General features: G+C 66.6%; 3 protein-coding genes across 6 annotated transcripts; 1 reads left to right on the plus strand and 2 right to left on the minus strand.

Annotated features, from left to right (window-relative positions):
• Positions 1 to 334: 334 nt before the first annotated feature.
• On the plus strand, positions 335 to 9,814 carry EXTL1 (exostosin like glycosyltransferase 1). Its single transcript, XM_041720775.2, has 11 exons — positions 335 to 541; positions 942 to 2,149; positions 4,803 to 4,896; positions 4,977 to 5,084; positions 7,114 to 7,233; positions 7,308 to 7,440; positions 7,526 to 7,644; positions 7,869 to 7,964; positions 8,645 to 8,731; positions 8,862 to 9,022; positions 9,299 to 9,814. The coding sequence occupies exons 2-11, from the start codon at positions 1,215 to 1,217 to the stop codon at positions 9,678 to 9,680; spliced, it is 2,235 nt and encodes a 744-aa protein (XP_041576709.2). The 5' UTR covers positions 335 to 541; positions 942 to 1,214; the 3' UTR covers positions 9,681 to 9,814.
• A 386-nt stretch (positions 9,815 to 10,200) lies between these two features.
• On the minus strand, positions 10,201 to 13,283 carry SLC30A2 (solute carrier family 30 member 2). 2 transcript variants are annotated; one of them, XM_030290601.4, is made up of 8 exons: positions 13,005 to 13,264; positions 12,679 to 12,869; positions 12,309 to 12,455; positions 11,909 to 12,062; positions 11,679 to 11,835; positions 11,427 to 11,532; positions 11,209 to 11,343; positions 10,201 to 10,412 (listed from the first exon to the last, which is right to left on the minus strand). In XM_030290601.4, exons 1-8 carry the CDS (start codon positions 13,052 to 13,054, stop codon positions 10,267 to 10,269), a joined length of 1,086 nt encoding a protein of 361 aa, XP_030146461.4. In that variant the 5' UTR covers positions 13,055 to 13,264; the 3' UTR covers positions 10,201 to 10,266. The 2 variants fall into 2 exon arrangements, with proteins under 2 accessions (XP_030146461.4, XP_072774034.1); XM_072917933.1 differs by lacking the exon at positions 12,309 to 12,455 and having other exon boundaries at positions 13,005 to 13,283.
• A 649-nt stretch (positions 13,284 to 13,932) lies between these two features.
• Positions 13,933 to 17,252, minus strand: TRIM63 (tripartite motif containing 63). 3 transcript variants are annotated; one of them, XM_030290602.4, is made up of 9 exons: positions 17,048 to 17,252; positions 16,793 to 16,959; positions 15,603 to 15,768; positions 15,260 to 15,355; positions 14,882 to 15,115; positions 14,728 to 14,750; positions 14,456 to 14,580; positions 14,284 to 14,361; positions 13,933 to 14,174 (listed from the first exon to the last, which is right to left on the minus strand). In XM_030290602.4, the coding sequence occupies exons 1-9, from the start codon at positions 17,204 to 17,206 to the stop codon at positions 14,164 to 14,166; spliced, it is 1,059 nt and encodes a 352-aa protein (XP_030146462.4). In that variant the 5' UTR covers positions 17,207 to 17,252; the 3' UTR covers positions 13,933 to 14,163. The 3 variants fall into 3 exon arrangements, with proteins under 3 accessions (XP_030146462.4, XP_030146463.4, XP_002195277.5); XM_030290603.4 differs by having other exon boundaries at positions 14,284 to 14,358; positions 15,603 to 15,771; XM_002195241.7 differs by having other exon boundaries at positions 15,603 to 15,771.
• Between the last annotated feature and the right edge of the window lie 1,558 nt (positions 17,253 to 18,810).

Raw genomic sequence — 18,810 nt, forward strand, 5'->3', positions numbered from 1 at the left:
ACGCCCACCCCGTGGGAGGACAGCCAATGGGAGGCCGGGGGCGGGGCCGGGCGCCGTGTGGCAGATGCGGGCGGGGGGGCACGTGGGGCGCGGGGGGGACCGGGACCGGCCGGACACGGACACGGACACGGACACGGACACGGACACGGACACGGACACGGACACGGACACGGAGACAGCCACACCGGCAGGGGCACAGCCAGCCCCGCCGGGACTGACCGGCGGACAGCGCGCAGCCAGCTCCCGGAGAGAACGGGGGACAGCCAGCCCTGGGCGGGACAGACACACGGACGCACGAGGGACAGCCAGATCTGGGAGGGGACAGGGGACACGCAGTCCCGGGGGGACAGACGGACAGGGGATAGCCAGCTCCGAAGCGGGCAGGGGACAGCGGGGCGGTTAGCCCCGGACGGGACAGACAGACGGACAAGGGACACCAGTCCCGGGAGGGACAGCAGGACAGCGGAGAGCAGCCGGGATCTTGGACAGGCACCGGGGGGACACGGGGACAGAGAGCCCAGCGCAGGGACAGACGGACAAGGTGACAAGGGGGGCGCACACGCCCAGCGCCCCAGCCCCGGGAGCGGCTCCTCCGCCCGGCCGCGCACCGGGAGCCCGGCGGGGCCGCTCGGCGGCTGCTCCGCCGCCTTCCCCGGCCGGGGATGCAGCCCGGAGCCGCGGGCAGGCGGCGATCGGTGCTCCGGGACACGGCGGCCCGACAGCCACCCGGGGCCGCGAGTCCCCGGAGGTAACGGGGGCACCGGGCAGGGCAGGGGCAGGGCAGAGAGGGGCTCCGGCGGCTGCGGGAGGGTTTATTCCCAGGGTTTTATTCCCAAGGGAGCTGGGGAGGGGAGTCCCGCCGCAGGGATGTGTGGAGCCACTTGTGGTGACACGCTTGGCGGCGACAGGACGGTGACGACGCGACCTCTCCCTCTCTCCAGGGATTTGAAGCTGGGTCAAGCGATGGAAATGTCATTGTCGCGGCTCGGGGGCCCGGAGAAGTGAGCGGCTGGGACACCGGGACGGTCCTGAGAAACCAACGCAGCCCTGGGCAGAGCGGGCGGAAAGTGGGATTGTCACAGACCGCAAGGACACAGGACAGCACCTGGGCCAGGAGCCGTCCCACCACCCGCTCGGGGTTGGGGACATCGGCCTCTGGCCGGACTCTGGCACCCACCTGAGCCCGATGAGGAGCTGGGGCTGCATGTGAACCTATGCAGACCAGGAAGAAATACATTTTCCTGACTTTCCTTGCCTCTTGGCTCCTGCTTTTCTTCTTCGGAGGGGATCAGCTGCGCCGTTTCGCTTTCTTTTCGGGGAGGAAAGCAGAAGCCCGGAGGAGCTGGCCCCGCTGGACGGATCGCTCCCTCCTCAAAAGCTTTGCAGAGCCCGAGGAGCTGCAGAGGGATGGGGACCCATCCCTGCTGTCCCCCCGGGAGCGGCGGGCGGCGTGGCTGAGCGGCTCCAGGGGCAGCAGATGCCGGATGGAAACCTGCTTCGACCTCTCCAGGTGCGAGAGGCACGGCTTCAAAGTGTTCACCTACCCCCAGGAGCGGGGCCAGCCCGTGTCAGAGACCTACAGCAAAATCCTCAGCTCCATCGAGCGCTCCCGCTACCACACGCTGAAGCCCGAGGAAGCCTGTCTGTTCATCCTCAGCATCGACACGCTGGACCGTGACCACCTCTCGGGCCAGTTTGTGCGGGATGTGGGTGAGAAAATCCGCAGTTTTCCACTCTGGAACGGCGGCCGCAACCACCTCATCTTCAACCTCTACTCAGGCACGTGGCCCGGCTACACCGGTGACCTGGGCTTCGACAGCGGCCAGGCCATGCTGGCCAAAGCCAGCTTCGACACGAGCAGCTTCAGGCCTGGCTTCGACATCTCCATCCCCCTGTTCCCCAGGGAGCACCCGCAGCGTGGTGGGGACGGGGGGTGGCTGCGCCACGACTCGCTGCCCCCCAAAAAGAAATACCTGCTGGTGTTCAAGGGGAAGCGGTACCTGACCGGCATCGGCTCCGGCACGCGGAACGCGCTGCACCACATCCACAACGGGAAGGACATCATCTCCCTCACCACCTGCAAGCACGGCAAGGACTGGGAGAAGCACAAGGACACGCGCTGTGACAAGGACAACGTCGACTATGAAAGGTGAGTCAGAGATGGGGGAATGGGGGGTCTGGGGTGATGGGACACCCCACAAATGTTCCTGCCTCTCTGCGGGGTGCAGCCGTGACCGTGCATGGCACCTGGAGCTCTGAGAGGGAAGTTTTGGGTTCTCCTGAGGGGGGTGAGGGTTTCATTGCAGGGTGGGGAGTGAGGCGCTGACTGCTCAGGGCTTTCCTGCTCTGTATTAAAGTTGGAGTAATCTGGCGAGAGCGGCTCTTATCTGCAATCGCTGCCACCGCCTCTAATACGATTTCCCTTTTTCCCAACGCTGATGAATGACGCTTTTCTTCTCCCCCCTCCCGCTCTCCCCCAACATAAACGTTTCTCTTGGAGATGAGCCCAAAACATCCCCCCCCTCACTGGCTCCACTGAAAATCCCACAAAACTGGCGGGGCTGTGGGTATCCCAGTGTGGGCAGCCCCGAGCTTAACTGGTGGTGGTGGGTGGGGGTCCCCCTGCATCCCCCATCACAAATGGACACAGTGGCAGCAGCGTGGGATGGACACACTGGTGGAAAAATTGAGGGTACAAAGTTCTGTGAGTTTGGGGGTTCCATCCTGTAGAGACACATGCCAGCTCCTCACCTCCCCATCCGACTGCTTGGGACCCATCACCAGCTGCTGAATCCAGGGCTGGTAAACACAGAGCCCATCCCACAGACAACAGGCAGGTCCCCATCCCACTGCCTGGGGACATCCCCCAGCCACTCAGCTGGAGAGCAGATGGGGAGAGGTCACGTTGGGCATCATCCTCAAAGCGTCTTAGGAGGTGCTGGGAGGTAAAAGTGGAGCTGGGGTGCTGGCACTGGGATTAGCGGGGCTTTGGGATGGGTCAGGCACCACATGGCCCTGTCCGGAGGGTGCCACCAGCCCAGCAGGGTCAGCACTCGTGGCAAAGTCTCTTTGGGATGGGGTTGGCAGGACAGGGGACCCAAGGTCAGCCCCACGCCGTGCCAAGGGGCAGCGGGAGGAGAATTCCCCCCATCGCCCAGCCAGGTAATCCCCTAAGGCTGTTTGCAAACACAGGGAGATTTACACCTCTCCCAGGACCGGCGGATCCGTGGGGAACACGCGGAAGCTGCTCGTGTGTGACCCCCCCAGCCTCTGCCACCCTGCTGCTCCCTGTGGCACAAAACCATCGGTGTCACCACCCGGGCCAGCTCTGCCCCACCTCCTGCCCGGGGAGATGTTCCCACATCGGGAGGGCACAGACCGAGACCCCGGTGGCCCCGTTCCCCCGGCGTGTTGGGTGCTGGCACGGCACCGGCACCCCGGCGAGCAGAGGAAGGCTCTGCTGGGTGTTCCATCCTCCTCCTCACGGCCGAGGGGCTGCCCCAGACAATCCGGGTCTGTTCTGGGATAAAGGGCGGCTTGTGGCCCCGCTGCCCCGTTCGGGGCAGTCAGCGCGGGCTGGGGAAGGCTCCGCGGTGCCGGTGGCACCGTGCCCGGCCGGAGCCACGGAGGGGCCCCGGTGAAGGGAACGCGGCGGGCGCCCGTCCCGGCTCCTGACAAAACAAGGAAGCCCTGACGGCGATTGCCCGGAAACCGCAGCGCCTCGGGAGAGGAGAATTTCCACCGGGAGCCTCCGGCCCCGCGGGCCGACCGGCGCCAGCCGCCCCGCCGCACCGGCCGCCGGTCCCCGGTCCCGCTGCCCACCCCGCCCCGGCAGGGTTCGGGGTCCCCGAGGGGAGGTGACAGCCGGGTCTGGTCCCGGGGATGTGGCTGTCGCTGCTGTGGGGGGTCTGGGCGCTGTCACCCCTCCGCTTGCCCAGCCGGGAGTTTGAGCGTTAACGTGATTTTGGCATCCTTTGGAGACATTGGGGAGGTTCATCCAGAGGCAGATTTTATTGTGAAACTCTGTGCCTTGGCATCGGGGCTGATTTCCCACATCCCGGAGCGCTGGGACGTGCCAGAGTGCTCCGGCACCCACGGGGGTGACACAGCCCCAACTCCCAGCCTGGCACCAGCACCGCGTTCCCACCGCGGGGACACCCTTCCTGCTGGCACCCACACACTGCACGGGCTCTTTTTGGCCTCCCAGCACCCGGCTGGACCACGCCAGTCCCCCCCAGCCCGTCCGGGACCGGCTGCCCCTCCCCGCGGGCAGGAACAGACGGGGTCTGTCCCGACCTAAAGTCAATATTGGATTTTCCGGCGCGGCCGCAGGGACCGGGCAGCGGCCGAGCCTCTCCCCAGCGCGGCACAGAAGGGGCTTTGAGAGCCCCACGGCACCCAGTGCCCCCCCCGAACGCTGCCAGGGCAGGCAGGGCCGGTCCTGCCCAGCAAGCCCGGGCACGGCACGGGAGCCGCCGCAGTTTCGGGCTCGGGGGTTTGGCTGGTGGCTTTGTGTCAAGCGTCATTGCTGGAGGGTGGGAAGAGCTGGGTTCTGCCTTCAAAGGGCACTGGGGTCCCTTCCTGACCGCCCCCCTCTTTAAGGGATGCCCAAATCCATCCCTTCAGCACCCAGGAGATCTCTGCTCCCACAAATCCAGGGATGTTCAGAGGTAAAATCAGCCCAAACCGACTCTGACACTGCCCTGGGTTGGCTCCACACCTGGCAGGTGCCAGCAGCACCCGCTGGATGCCCGCAGGAGGGGAGGGGGCCATGCCTGACCCCTCCCCATCTCCCACGCCAGGTTTGACTACCAGGAGCTGCTGCACAACTCCACCTTCTGCATCGTGCCCCGGGGCAGGCGCTTGGGCTCCTTCCGCTTCCTCGAGGCTCTGCAGGTACAGGGTGGGCAGGGGGGTGGGAGATCCCTTCACCGGGGCCCGGGGGCTCTGTCCCAGCCTGCGGGGTCCCTCCACAGGCCGCCTGCATCCCGGTGCTGCTGAGTGATGGCTGGGAGCTGCCCTTCGCCGAGGCCATCGACTGGGGCAAAGCTGCTGTGGTGGGCAGCGAGAGGCTCCTGCTGCAGGTACCGGCTCCAGATCCTGCCCCACGCCGGGCACCAGAGCCCCAGTCCCAGATCCCAGAGCCACCAGACCCCCAATCCCAGAGCCACCAGACCCCCAGTCCCAGATCCCAGAGCCACCAGACCCCCAGTTCCAGATCCCAGAGCCGCCAGACCCCCAATCCCAGAGCCACCAGACCCCCAGTCCCAGATCCCAGAGCCACCAGACCTCCAATCCCAGAGCCACCAGACCCCCAGTCCCAGATCCCAGAGCCATCAGACCCCCAATCCCAGAGCCACCAGAGCCCCAGTCCCAGATCCCAGAGCCACCAGACCCCCAATCCCAAATCCCAGAGCCACCAGACCCCCAATCCCAAATCCCAGAGCCACCAGACCCCCAATCCCAGATCCCAGAGCCACCAGACCCCCAATCCCAGAGCCACCAGACCCCCAATCCCAGATCCACCAGACCCCCAATCCCAGATCCCAGAGCCATCAGACCCCCAATCCCAGAGCCACCAGACCCCCAATCCCAGATCCCAGAGCCACCAGACCTCCAATCCCAGAGCCACCAGACCCCCAGTCCCAGATCCCAGAGCCATCAGACCCCCAATCCCAGAGCCACCAGAGCCCCAGTCCCAGATCCCAGAGCCACCAGACCCCCAATCCCAAATCCCAGAGCCACCAGACCCCCAATCCCAAATCCCAGAGCCACCAGACCCCCAATCCCAGATCCCAGAGCCACCAGACCCCCAATCCCAGAGCCACCAGACCCCCAATCCCAGATCCACCAGACCCCCAATCCCAGATCCCAGAGCCATCAGACCCCCAATCCCAGAGCCACCAGACCCCCAATCCCAGATTCCAGAGCCACCAGACCCCCAATCCCAGATCCCAGAGCCACCAGACCCCCGATCCCAGAGCCACCAGATCCCCGATCCCAGAGCCACCAGACCCCCAGTCCCAGATCCCAGAGCCACCAGACCCCCAATCCCAGATCCCAGAGCCACCAGACCCCCAATCCCAGATCCACCAGACCCCCAATCCCAGAGCCACCAGACCCCCAATCCCAGATCCCAGAGCCATCAGACCCCCAATCCCAGATCCCAGAGCCACCAGACCCCCAATCCCAGATCCCAGAGCCACCAGACCCCCAATCCCAGATCCACCAGACCCCCAATCCCAGAGCCACCAGACCCCCAATCCCAGATCCCAGAGCCATCAGACCCCCAATCCCAGATCCCAGAGCCACCAGACCCCCAATCCCAGATCCCAGAGCCACCAGACCCCCAATCCCAGATCCACCAGACCCCCAATCCCAGAGCCATCAGACCCCCAATCCCAGATCCCAGAGCCACCAGACCCCCAATCCCAGATCCCAGAGCCACCAGACCCCCAGTCCCAGATCCCAGAGCCACCAGACCCCCAATCCCAGAGCCACCAGACCCCCAGTCCCAGATCCCAGAGCCACCAGACCCCCAATCCCAGAGCCACCAGACCCCCAATCTCAGATCCCAGAGCCACCAGACCCCCAGTCCCAGAGCCACCAGACCCCCAATCCCAGAGCCACCAGACCCCCAATCCCAGAGCCACCAGACCCCCAATCCCAGATCCCAGAGCCACCAGACCCCCAATCCCAGAGCCACCAGACCCCCAATCCCAGAGCCACCAGACCCCCAGTCCCAGATCCCAGAGCCACCAGACCCCCAGTCCCAGATCCCAGAGCCACCAGACCCCCAATCCCAGAGGCAGTGGTGCTGGAGCCCCCAGCCAAGCCCGGGGGTGGGCCTGGGGGTGAGCCTGGCAGTGCTCCTGTGGAGGGTCTGACCCAGCCTGGAATGGGGGTCCCGCTCCTGCTGCAGTCCCGGGGCGTTGTTCACCTCGAGGCAAAGGTGGGAAAGATCTTCTTGGGCACAAACCCTTGGGAATCCTGGGCCCAATCCTGCCCCAGGGAGAGGGTGGCACACCCGTGGGACGGCTGGGACAGCTGGAGGGGACAGAAGCCCGGGTTGGGGGAGGCTGAGGTGAGGACCCCGCTGCTCCCCCCGCCCAGATCCCCTCTGCCCTGCGCTGCATCCCCCCGGAGCGTGTGCTGGCCTTCCAGCAGCAGACCCAGTTCCTGTGGGATGCCTACTTCTCCTCCGTGGACAAGATCGTGCACACCACGCTGGAGGTGAGCCCCCCACCCCAAACCCCCTTCCCCAGCTGCCGGGGTGGCATTTGGGAGCATCACTGTGCCTCTGGCAGATCATCAAGGACCGTCTGTCTCCGCACCGCTCCCGCTCCCGCTTCCTCTGGAACGCGCTGCCCGGGGGGCTCCTGGTCCTGCCCGACTTCTCCACCCACCTCGGGGATTTTCCCTTCTACCACCTGCGCCTCGGTAGGATCCTGCGTGCCCCGGCCGAGCGCGGCACACTCGGGCTGTGCCCAACCCCTCTCCTTTCCCTTCCCCACCTTTTCTTCAGGCTACAGCCCCTCCGAGAAGTTCACGGCGTTCATCCGGGCGGTGTCGCAGGCAGGGTCGCTGTCGCAGCCCATCCTCAGGCTCATCCAAGCCGTGTCTGGATCCCAGCACTGCGCCAAGGTGGGAGCTGAGTCCTGTCTGCAGCTCGCAGGGATCCCGCGGGATGGTGGGGATGGGTCCTGCGGGGTGGGGAGGCCACGCGTGGGTTTGGGGGTGGAGGGGATGCAGCGCTCTGGGGCGGAGGTGGCACCACTGGGGGTTTATCCTGGTCCCAACTGCCGTGAGACGGTTTGGAACAGAGAACTCACCAAACCCCTCCGGCCGCACCTCTCCTCCCCCTTCAGATCGTGGTCCTGTGGAGCTGCGAGAAGCCACCACCCCCGAGCTGGAAATGGCCCCAGAGCAGCGTGCCCCTGAGCGTCATCCAGGGCAGGAGGGGGGTGAGGAGGGGACCAGGGACATGGGAGGGGACCCGGGACACGGGCAGGGATCAGGGACACAGGAGGGGACCAGGGACACGGGCAGGGATCAGGGACACGGGAGGGGACCAGGGACATGGGCAGGGATCAGGGACATGGGCAGGGACCAGGGACACGGGAGGGGACCAGGGACACGGGAGGGAACCAGGGACACAGGAGGGGACCAGGGACATGGTCAAGGGTCAGGGACACAGGAGGGGACCAGGGACACAGGAGGGGACCAGGGACACAGGAGGGGACCAGGGACACGGGAGGGGACCAGGGACATGGGAGGGGACCAGGGACGTGGGCAGGGATCAGGGACACGGGAGGGGACCAGGGACATGGGCAGGGACCAGGAAAACGGGCAGGGATCAGGGACAGAGGAGGGGACCAGGGACACGGGAGGGGACCAGGGACACGGGAGGGGACCAGGGACGTGGGCAGGGATCAGGGACACGGGAGGAGACCAGGGACATGGGAGGGGACCAGGGACATGGGCAGAGACACGGGAGGGGACCAGGGACACGGGAGGGGATCAGGGACACGGGAGGGGACCAGGGACACGGGAGGGGACCAGGGACACGGGAGGGGACCAGGGACACAGGAGGGGGCTGGAACAGGCACCCCACCTCACCAACCCGCCCTTCCTCCCTCCACAGCTCAGCGACCGCTTCTTCCCCTTCGGGGCCATCCAGACGGACGCGGTGCTGAGCCTGGACGAGGACACCAACCTCTCCACCAGCGAGGTGAGCCCACGGCCCCGGCCCCCTGCGAGGCTCGGTGCTCAGCACAGGGCTGTCCCCACGTCCCCGCGTGCTCCAGGTCCCCGCCGTGGGTGGCACCGCGGTGGGTGAGGCCGTGCCCATCCCGTGCCAGGTGGATTTCGCCTTCTCGGTGTGGCGCAGCTTCCCCGAGCGCATCGTGGGCTTCCCCACGCGGAGCCACTTCTGGGACCCCGAGCAGGGGCGCTGGGGCTGCACCTCCAAATGGACCAACGAGCTCTCCATGGTCCTCACCGCCGCCGCCTTCTACCACAGGTACCCGGGCGGGCCGGGGGGCTGCGGGGGCTGCGGGGGCTGCGGGGGGCTGCGGGGGGCTGCGGGGGGCTGCGGGGGGCTGCGGGGGCTGCGGGGACCGGGGGGCTGCGGGGGGCTGAGGGGACCGGGGGGCTGCGGGGGGCTGCGGGGGGCTGCGGGGGGCTGCGGGGGCTGCGGGGGTCGGGGGGCTGCGGGGGCTGCGGGGGGCTGCGGGGGTCGGGGGGCTGCGGGGGCCGGGATCTCGCCCATGCTGCCCCTCACCCCGTTCTCCCCCAGGTACTACCACAGCCTCTTCACCGAGTACCTGCCCGCGGGGCTGCGGGAGCTGGTGGACGGGCTGGCCGCCTGCGAGGACATCCTGATGAACGTCCTGGTGGCCGCTGTCACCAAGCTGCCACCCATCAAGGTGACCCAGCGCAAGCAGCACAAGGAGGGGGTGGCCCAGCAAGCGGGGTGCGGCGATGGGGCTGCGGGGACCCCCCAACCCGGGCAGAGGAGCCCCCGGCGCTTCTCCCAGCGGCAGGACTGCCTCAACCAGTTGGCCGACTGGTTTGGCTACATGCCCCTGGTGTCCTCCCAGCTGCGCCTCGACCCTGTCCTCTTCAAGGACCAGGTGTCCGTCCTGCGCAAGAGATACCCGAGCCTGGAGAGGCCGTGAGGGCTGCGGGGCTCGGGGCCGGTTCCCGGTGCGCCGCTCCCGGTGCGCGGAGCTCTCCCGGGACGGGCTCGCTGCTGACGGGGTTTTACTCGTTCTTGGCTTTTAGCAGTGCAATAAAGGAGGGGGAGAGGCGGGATCCGGATGGTGGCTGTGGGGTGTGGGGAGCGCTCTGCGAGCGGCACTTTTTGGGTGCTGCAACACTTCTGCCATCGGCACCCCGGGAATAACCCGGGCAGCCCCCCCGGTGCTGCGGGGAGGGAGAGTCCTTCACCTCCCCGAGGCAAAAGGAGCGATAAGAGCTGTGGGACCGCCCTCGCTGGCTCCAGCTGGTCCCCCGCAGTCCCCGGGCAGCCCGGCACGCCTTGCCCCGCAGCGCTGCCCGGAGAAGGGAAAAGGAGGTTTCAGCTGGTTCTCCTCCCAGCTGAATAGAAATACGGAATATCGGGTGGCCTCCAACAGCCACAGCCCCGGCTCTGTCCTTGGCTCCTGCAGACAGCGGAGATAACAGCCAGACTCAACATCCCCCTCGCACCCCGTGTGCTCGGCTTTATTTGCCACGCGTGAACAGCGCCCCGGGGCGCGGGGCTCAGTCGCGGGGGGGTTGGCACTCCCGGCAGTGCCGCATCTCCTCGGAGTAGCTCTCCACCTGGATGGTGGTGCTGTGGAAGCGGAAGGTGCTCTGCAGCCGGGAGCTGGCCTCGTCCAGCACCTCCTGCGCGCTGGCAGCCGCGTCTGCCAGAGAAAACCGGGGGGTGTTGGGGTGTGGGCAAACCCAACCCTCCCTGCCCTCACTGGGGCACCCGCTGATGGCTCTGGCACCCCTGTGCCCACACTGTGACACCCACTGTGGCTCTGTGCCCACACTGTGACACTCACTGGTGGCTCTGGCACCCCTGTGCCCACACTGTGACACCCGCTGTGGCTCTGTCCCCCCGCAGTGGCACTCACTGGTGGCTCTGGCAGCCCTGTCCCCACACTGTGACACTCACTGGTGGCTCTGGCAGCCCTGTGCCCACACTGTGACACCCGCTGTGGCTCTGTCCCCACACGGTGACACCCACTGTGGCTCTGTCCCCACACTGTGACACTCACTGGTGGCTCTGTCCCCCCACAGTGACACTCACTGATGGCTCTGGCAGCCCTGTGCCCACACTGTGACACCCACTGGTGGCTCTGGCAGCCCTGTCCCCACACTGTGACACTCACTGGTGGCTCTGGCAGCCCTGTGCCCACACTGTGACACCCACTGGTGGCTCTGTCCCCACACTGTGACACTCACTGGTGGCTCTGGCAGCCCTGTCTCCCTGCTGTGACACTCACTGGTGGCTCTGGCACCCCTGTCCCCACACTGTGACACTCACTGGTGGCTCTGGCAGCCCTGTCCCCACACTGTGACACTCACTGATGGCCCTGTCCCCACACTGTGACACCCGCTGTGGCTCTGTCCCCACACTGTGACACTCACTGGTGGCTCTGTCCCCACACTGTGACACCCGCTGTGGCCCTGTCCCCACACGGTGACACTCACTGATGGCGATGTGCACCGAGAGCAGCGGCTGGGCCGCTGTCAGAGCCCAGATGTGCAGGCTGTGCACGGCCTCCACGCCCCGCACCGCCAGCAGCGTCTCCCTCACGGCGTTGAAATCCATCCCTCGGGGGGTCCCTGCGGAGGCAGAGCCGTGGCAGCCGCGGGGACGGGGCCCAGGGCACCCCTGGGTGAGCCCGCTGCCCCCCGGGGGTCCCTACCCTCCATGAGGACGAGGAGGACGTCCCTGAGGATGGTCAGTGTCGTCCCCAGCACCAGCGCAGAGAAGAGGAAGGTGCAGATGGGATCCACGAACTTGTACTCGGGCTGGGAGGGGTGGGAGGGGGTGAGACCCCTGCGGCACCACCAGCTCACCCCAAACCCCCATCGGGGCCAGCAGGGTGGGCACACAGCCCTCTCTGGAACCTGTGTCCCCTGTCCCCAGCACCCCTCAGCCCCCAGCACCCCCAGACCTTGAAGAAGATGATGTAGGAGGCGATGAGGACGCCGAGGCTCTGCAGCAGGTCCCCCACGACGTGCACGAAGGCGGCGCGGACGCTGGCGCTGGGCTGCTCACCGCCCGCCCCGTGGCTGTGCCCGTGCCCCGTCTGGTGCAGAGCCACCCCCATCCTGCGGGCAGGGCACTGCTGGCACCCGGGGGGCTCAGGGAGGGGATCCCCTGGACCCCCAAACCCCCACGTACACGATGTTGACGGCCACGGCACAGGCCGAGGTGATGAGCATCACCCCGCCCTCGATGTCGTAGTCCCCCGAGAGCAGCCGCTGGGCCCCCAGGTAGACCAGGACCCCTGTCACCACCCAGATGGAGAGCACGGAGAGCAGAGCCCCCAGGATCTCTGTGGAGAGAACCCCCACATCACTGCCCCGCTGCTGTGCCATCCCGAGCGCCGTCTCAGCAGTGCCAGGCACGGCGCGGGCACCCAGCACCCATCCCCGGGTGCTCCTTGCATTGGGCTGGCCTTGTTCGTGGTGCCAGGACTGTGCCAGGGCTCCCCAGGCCCCTCGGGGCACCCGAAAGCCCCTGGGCCACACAGGGAGGGTGCTGCCCCGCTGGCATCCCCGGGGCGGTGCCACCGCGGTACCTGCCCGGTGCCATCCGAAGTTCATGGTTTTGGTGGGGGGCCGTGAGGACACCCAGAGTGCAAAGAGGCTGATCATGATGCTGGCAAAGTCCGTCAGCAGGTGGGCAGCGTCCGTCAGGATGGCCAGGCTGTGTGCCAGGTACCCGCCTGCGGACACGGGACATCGGGGGGACATCGGGGGGACATCGGGGGGGCACAGAGCCGGGCACAGATCAGCACCCCCCATGCCACAGGGGGTGTTCTGACCCACAGAAAGCCAACGGGGAGCTCTGGCCGCACCCCCAGCAGGGAATCGGGACAAGAGGGGCTCCGGGCACCCACTCGGGGTGACCCCACGGGGACCCCAGCGCAGCGGGCACCCAGCACTCACCCACGGCTTCGCCCACCATGAAGAAGAGGCAGATGCCAGCGGCCAGGTAGAGCTTCCTTCGTGCCCGCCGCTGCTGGCCGGGGTGGGCACCGGCCCCCCGCGCGTGGCAGTGCTGCCCACGCCGCGTGCCCAGCTCCAGGCCGGGCTCCATCCCGCCGTGCCCATCCTTGCGCGCAGCCCCCGCGTGGTTCCTGCCGCCCAAAGGGGAGCTGGGGCACTTCCCCGAGCGGGCTGGACCCCCAGCGCTCCCCCCACGGCGCGACCCCACTCGGGAAGCGCACAGCAAAGGGGTCACGACACCCCCAGCCCCCCTGGCACCCCCGTACCCGCCGGTGCCCTCGCTCAGGAGGTGCCGCTTCTCGTCGCCCGCTGCCATCCTCCGGTGCCCCCGGGGCAGCCGGTGGCCTCGGCTCGTGTGAAGAGCCGGATTCGTGTGCAAATCCCGGCGGGAGGAGGGACGGCCGAGCCGGCTGCAAAGCGCCCGAGGAGCCGGCCCCGGCCTGGGTCCCCTCCCCGCCTCCCGGGGCTGCTGCTGCTGGGGGGGGGATTGCTCTGGGACCCCCGCCCCGAGCGCCCCCCGGGAGCTGCACAGCCCGGCTGGGTGCAGAGGGGGGTGGAAGGTCCCCATGTCACCTCCAAAGGCGCGTGGTGACCCCACTCCCCGCTTTGGAACCCCCCCGGGTTCCATCCAGCCGTGTGATGGATAAGCCTGGACCCCCCTCCTGCTCCTGCCCCGCCCTGGGTGAGCAGCGTTAATTACCCTGCGGCTAATTGCACTTGGGGCTCGGCTCTGGATGCTGCCTCAGTTTCCCCTTGGCCCCTCTGAGCAGGACTCATACTTTTGCATTTATGGTGTGTTTTTTTTCATCCAAGGTGCATTTTTGAGCTCAGTCAGCAGCAAACCGGCAGCTCGACGCTGAGACCATCCCCATTTCGGGGGCTGGCCCGGCCTGGAGCATCCTCAGCCCCCCCGTGCCACATCTCCAGCCCAGGGCAAGCTCTGCACAGGGCACCCCATCCCCAGGAGATAAATCCTGCCGGGTGCCGACCTGTTACATCCCGGGCGGGCGGCCAGGAGCGGCTGCCAGAGGTGCTAATGAGGCTGGAAATTAAGAACTAGACCGGAGGTGTCCCGCTGGCAGGGACACCGCTGATGGCACCAGCCCGGCAAACCCATCCCCGGTGCCCACCGCGGGGCTGGCGAGCCGAGAGCGAGAGGCGAGGAAAAAGAAAATAACCACCCAAAGCAGCGGCTTTCTTTACAAAATACACAAGTTTCAAATGCGTGACAATTATATACAAAAGAAGGGAATTATAAAACGTGCGGAATTGTCCTATTTGCACCCGTATAGAAAAGTGTCCTGTGCTGGAGCAGGCGCCGGCTCGCCACGCTGCCGGTCCCTGTCCTGTGTCCCCCCGTCCCAAATCCGTGCCGGACATCCTGCGCCCGGGGGCGTCTCTCCCGCGCCGGCAACGTGGTTGTGGCTACAGGGAAGCTGCCGAGGGAGAGGATGGGGTGATCAAGGAGAGCCCAAACCCCCAAAGCTCCCCCATGGGTGCTGGAGGGTCCTGGGGAGGTGGGCTCAGCCGTGCTCTGCCCCTTACCCATCACTGTCCTCTCGGGCGCCGCGTTCTCTTCCACCTCTTCTTCCTCCCCATCAAAGTATTCCTCATCTTCCTCTGCTGCAGGAGGGCAGCCAAAGGTCAGCAGGAGCCAGCAGGAAAAGCGGGGGGTGCCATGGGCTGGGTGGCAAAGGGGCACTGGGGGCTGCATTACCGGGCTCGAAGTCCAGGGCGCGCACGGCCTCGGCGAGGTGCTCCAGGCTGACGGAGAAGGCGTCCATGCTCTCATAGCCCTGCTCGATCTTCTCCAGCCGACCGCCCTTGGAGGCCTCCACGATGCTGGGAGGGAGAGCAGGGATGTGTGCGTGTCCCTGTCCCCACGCGGGACAGCAGGGCAGGGGGACAGGGCAGCCCCCACTCCCCAAACCCCAAACCCCAAACCCGTGGGGGCTGCAGCGTGGAGATCCCCCCAGGCTGAGCACTCACGTTTTTATCAGCTGCTTGGCGTTCTGCAGAGAGAGAGAGAAGGGGAAGGAGGAGCGGGAGGAGAAGAGGGAGGAGGAGGAGGTGAGCGAAGCAACAGCAACCACCAGGTGGTCCCCAGCAGTGGGACCCCACGGGGCAGGTCTGGGGGTCTCACCATGAGGAAGGCGGCCCCCCCGGTCTCCTCGGCTGCCTGGACGGCGGTCTCCACCAGCCGGCTGGACTTCTCCAGCTGCTCCTTGTACTGGCAGATGAGGCTCTGGATGAAGGCGGTCTTGTCCGCCTGCTCCTGAGAGATGCGCTGCAGCAGCTCCGCCTTCTTCTCCTCCAGCAGCGCTGCCAGCGCGTCAAAGCGAGCGCAGAGCTCCCGCTTGGCCGCCTCGCTGTTCTCCTGCGGGGACAAGGGACAAGGGATGCCACCTCCGCGTCCCTCCGGTGCCTGCAACACCCCAAGGCTTCCCCGCTCCATGGGCTCCACCCCACTGCTAAGGTTTCACCGGCGGGTTTTGGGGGGCTCCTTTCCCCCTTTCCTCACCTCGGTGCTCTGGCAGGAGTCCTCCAGCTGGGAGATGATGGTCTGGATCCGGTCGTTCCCCGCCACCAGCATGGAGATGCAGTTGTTCAGCTCAGTCTGGTGAATGGCAGAGAAGAAGTTTTAACTCCTGCGGGGGCAGGAACTTCTCCCATCCCAGCCTGGGGACGGGCTCGTCCCCAGCTCTGCTCCCCCTCATCCCTCACCCGTCACTCTAAATTTAGGCTGTCTCCTGGGCACAGTCACCCGGGGGCTATTAATACCCGGTGAGGCAGTCCCGGAGTTATTTGTCACTGTCCCAGCTCAGCAGATGGCCCGCAGCCCCCCCGGGTCCCCCCCAGGGCACCTTCTGTCCCTGGAAGACGCTTTGCAGAGGGGCCACCTCGCAGTCCTTGTGGGCACCGAAGACTTTGCACATGGAGCAGGTGGGCACCTCGCAGGTGACGCAGTAGATGTTGATCCGCTCGTCCTCGTGCTCCTTGCACATGGGGTGCTCCCCCTTCTTCAGTGGCCTGCTGGAGAGGGTGGCACGGCCGCGGTGACGTCCCCGTGGTGGTGACACCCACACCGGGGTGATGTCCCCTGCCACCGCTGCAGCGTCACCCCCACCGTGGTGACACATCCGCCTGTCACCCCAAAATCAGCTCCCCAGGAGAGACGCCAGACCCTGGCACAACCCCACAGCTGCTCCTCTGGGAGCCACCAAACCTCTGCAGGTCCCAGCAGGTCCCAGTTTAGGCCACCGTGGCGCTGGGCATGGCAGCGGGTGGCACCGGGGACGGGGGGGCTGCGATCCAGAGGAGCTGCACCAGGGCCTAATTTTAGCCCTGTGCTGCCCGGATTTATTGTCACCCGTCGTGTGACCGGGGTGGGGACACCCAGAAACCCCCGGGGGTCCCAGATGGGGGCTGCAGCTCAGTCCTGCCATCCACAGCAAGGAGGGACATGGGGACAAGCCAGCAGCCTGAAACAGGGACAGGCCTGGGCCCCCCGGCCCCCCCAGCAGCCAGGGACACCTGCCACGTGCCATCGTCCCCGTCCCCATGGCTCTCACACAATATTTACAGCGGATCAGGGAACCTGCCTGGGGCCACTGTGACCCTCTGTGCCCCCCAGCTTCATCCTTGTGCCCACTGGGCCCCCCAAGCCGTCCCTCTGCCCCTTATCAGCCCCAGCGCCTGCTGTCACCAGCAGAGCCTGGATTCCTTCCCCACACCTCTTATCTGCCACCCAGTGCCCCAGCTGCCACCACCCCCAGGGACCTGCCACCCCCCTGGGACAGCCAGAGGCACAAACTGCTGGGGCAGAGGGGAGAATTGGGTTGGGGGAGGAAGTTTTGGGTGCAGGAGGAAGTTTTTTGAGTCACGGGAGGGAGATTTGGATGGAGATTTGAGTCAGGAGAAGATTTGAACGGGGGACCAGTGAGCAGGAAGACCCCCGGGTGTGATATTTGGGGGTCTCAGCGCTGCTGCTGGGGCACGGCAGGGACATCCCCGTGTCCCCACGTCCCCGTAACCCCACGGCCGTGCTGCCCACCTGGAGCACTCCTGCTTGTAGATGTCGATGATGTTCTCCACCAGCAGGTTCCTCTGCAGCCCATAGACACCGTGGCGGTCCAGCAGCACCTCGTGGCGGCACGAGGGGCACCGGAACCGACCCCCCGAAATCACACTGCCCCGGCTCTGCCAGTACGGGTTGGCAGCCTGCGAGGGGAACACGAACACGGGGGGGTCCATCAGCACCCCAAAAACACCCCGGTGCCCCCAGCCCGGGCAAGGGGGTCCCGCTGACCTGGAAGACATCGTTGGCACACTTGCGGCAGAGGTTGTGCTGGCAGGGCAGGATCACCACGGGCTTGCTGAACATCTCCAGGCAGATGGGACAGATGAGCTGCTTCTCCAGGCTCTCCATGGGGTTGCCATCCTGCAGGATACCGCCTTGGAAATCCATGGGCTCCTCAGGGCTCTGCTCCTCGCAGCGCTCTCGCTGCCGGTGCCCCCACCCCGTTATTTATAAGCGGTTCCTTGTCACGCGTTTGCCGGTCCCGCCGCGGTGTCGGGTGTCCCGGGCCAGCAGCTGTCACCCGCTGCTGAGCCACCGCAAGCGCCGGTAAACAAGATGGGCACAGGATGTCCAGGAGGAGCTGCCCACCCGTGCCCGGGACGTGCCCGCGGGGTAAACAAGCGGGTGTGAGAGCCCAGAACATCAGAGAGGGGCAAACACCGGCCCCGCGGTCACCAGGGCGTTGGGATGGTTCCAGAAATCCAGCCCAGCCGCAGCAGGGTGGCCTCGTACAGTTTGTCCCGTTCCCCACCCAAACGTGACCGTTTCTGGGGGGCAAACAGCTCCCCCCGTGCGCTGGTTCTGGGGGGACCTGCCAGCACCTCCATGGGTGGCACATGCAGCGGGGTGTGCCCACCCCAGGCAGGGGCTGGGGGGCTCCTCCAGCAGCCCAGACCCTGAGGGGGCTGCTCAGGCCGCTCCCCACAGCCCTGGCACGGCCCTGGCACGGCCCTGGCACGGCCATGACCCAGCTGGCACCGCTGCTGGGGTTCCAGAGCTGACCCAGAAAGGGCTGGGGGGGCAGAGGGTGGGCACAGCCCTGGCTGAAAACAGCCCCGGGCACGATCCCCGGCTGGCAGGGAGAGCTGGCAGCGCGGCTGGCACAGGGGCAGCGCGGGGGGACAGCCACGGTGCCCACAGCGACTGCGGGCACAGAGGGTACAGGGGTGTGGGGGTACCTGGGGGCACAGGTATGGGGTGCAGGGGTACCTGGGTGCGCAGGTATGGGGTGCAGGGGGTACCTGGGGGCACAGGTATGGGGTGCAGGGTGTGCCTGCACAGGTATGGGGTGCAGGGTGTACCTGGGTGCACAGGTATGGGGTGCAGGGGGCACCTGGGGGCACAGGAATGGGGTGCAGGGGGTACCTGGGTGCACAGGTGTGGGGTGCAAGGAGCACCTGGGTGCACAGGTATGGGGTGCAGGGGGTACCTGCACAGGTATGGGGTGCAGGATGTACCTGGGTGCACAGGTATGGGGTGCAGGAGGTACCTGGGTGCACAGGTATGGGGTGCAGGGGGTACCTGGGTGCACAGGTATGGGGTGCAGAGAGCACCTGGGTACACAGGTATGGGGTGCAGGGAGCACCTGGGGGCACAGGTATGGGGTGCAGGAGGTACCTGCACAGGTATGGGGTGCAGGGGGTACCTGGGTGCACAGGTATGGGGTGCAGAGAGCACCTGGGTACACAGGTATGGGGTGCAGGGAGCACCTGGGGGCACAGGTATGGGGTGCAGGAGGTACCTGCACAGGTATGGGGTGCAGGGGGTACCTGGGTGCACAGGTATGGGGTGCGGGGGGCACCCGGGAGGGCAGCGCGGGGCCCGCACCCTGCCCGCACCCTGCCCTGGGTGACATTGATTAATTAATCACTGCTGGACTCCATTAAGGGGATTCCCAGCAACGGAGGGTTTGTAATGCCCTAAGCAGCTTTCCGAACCCACAAGGGGCTCGTTGGCCCCTAATTGGCTTGGCACAGCTTAGGCAGCAGCCA

Source organism: Taeniopygia guttata, chromosome 23 (assembly GCF_048771995.1).
Source record: "Taeniopygia guttata chromosome 23, bTaeGut7.mat, whole genome shotgun sequence".
Classification (NCBI taxonomy): domain Eukaryota; kingdom Metazoa; phylum Chordata; class Aves; order Passeriformes; family Estrildidae; genus Taeniopygia; species Taeniopygia guttata.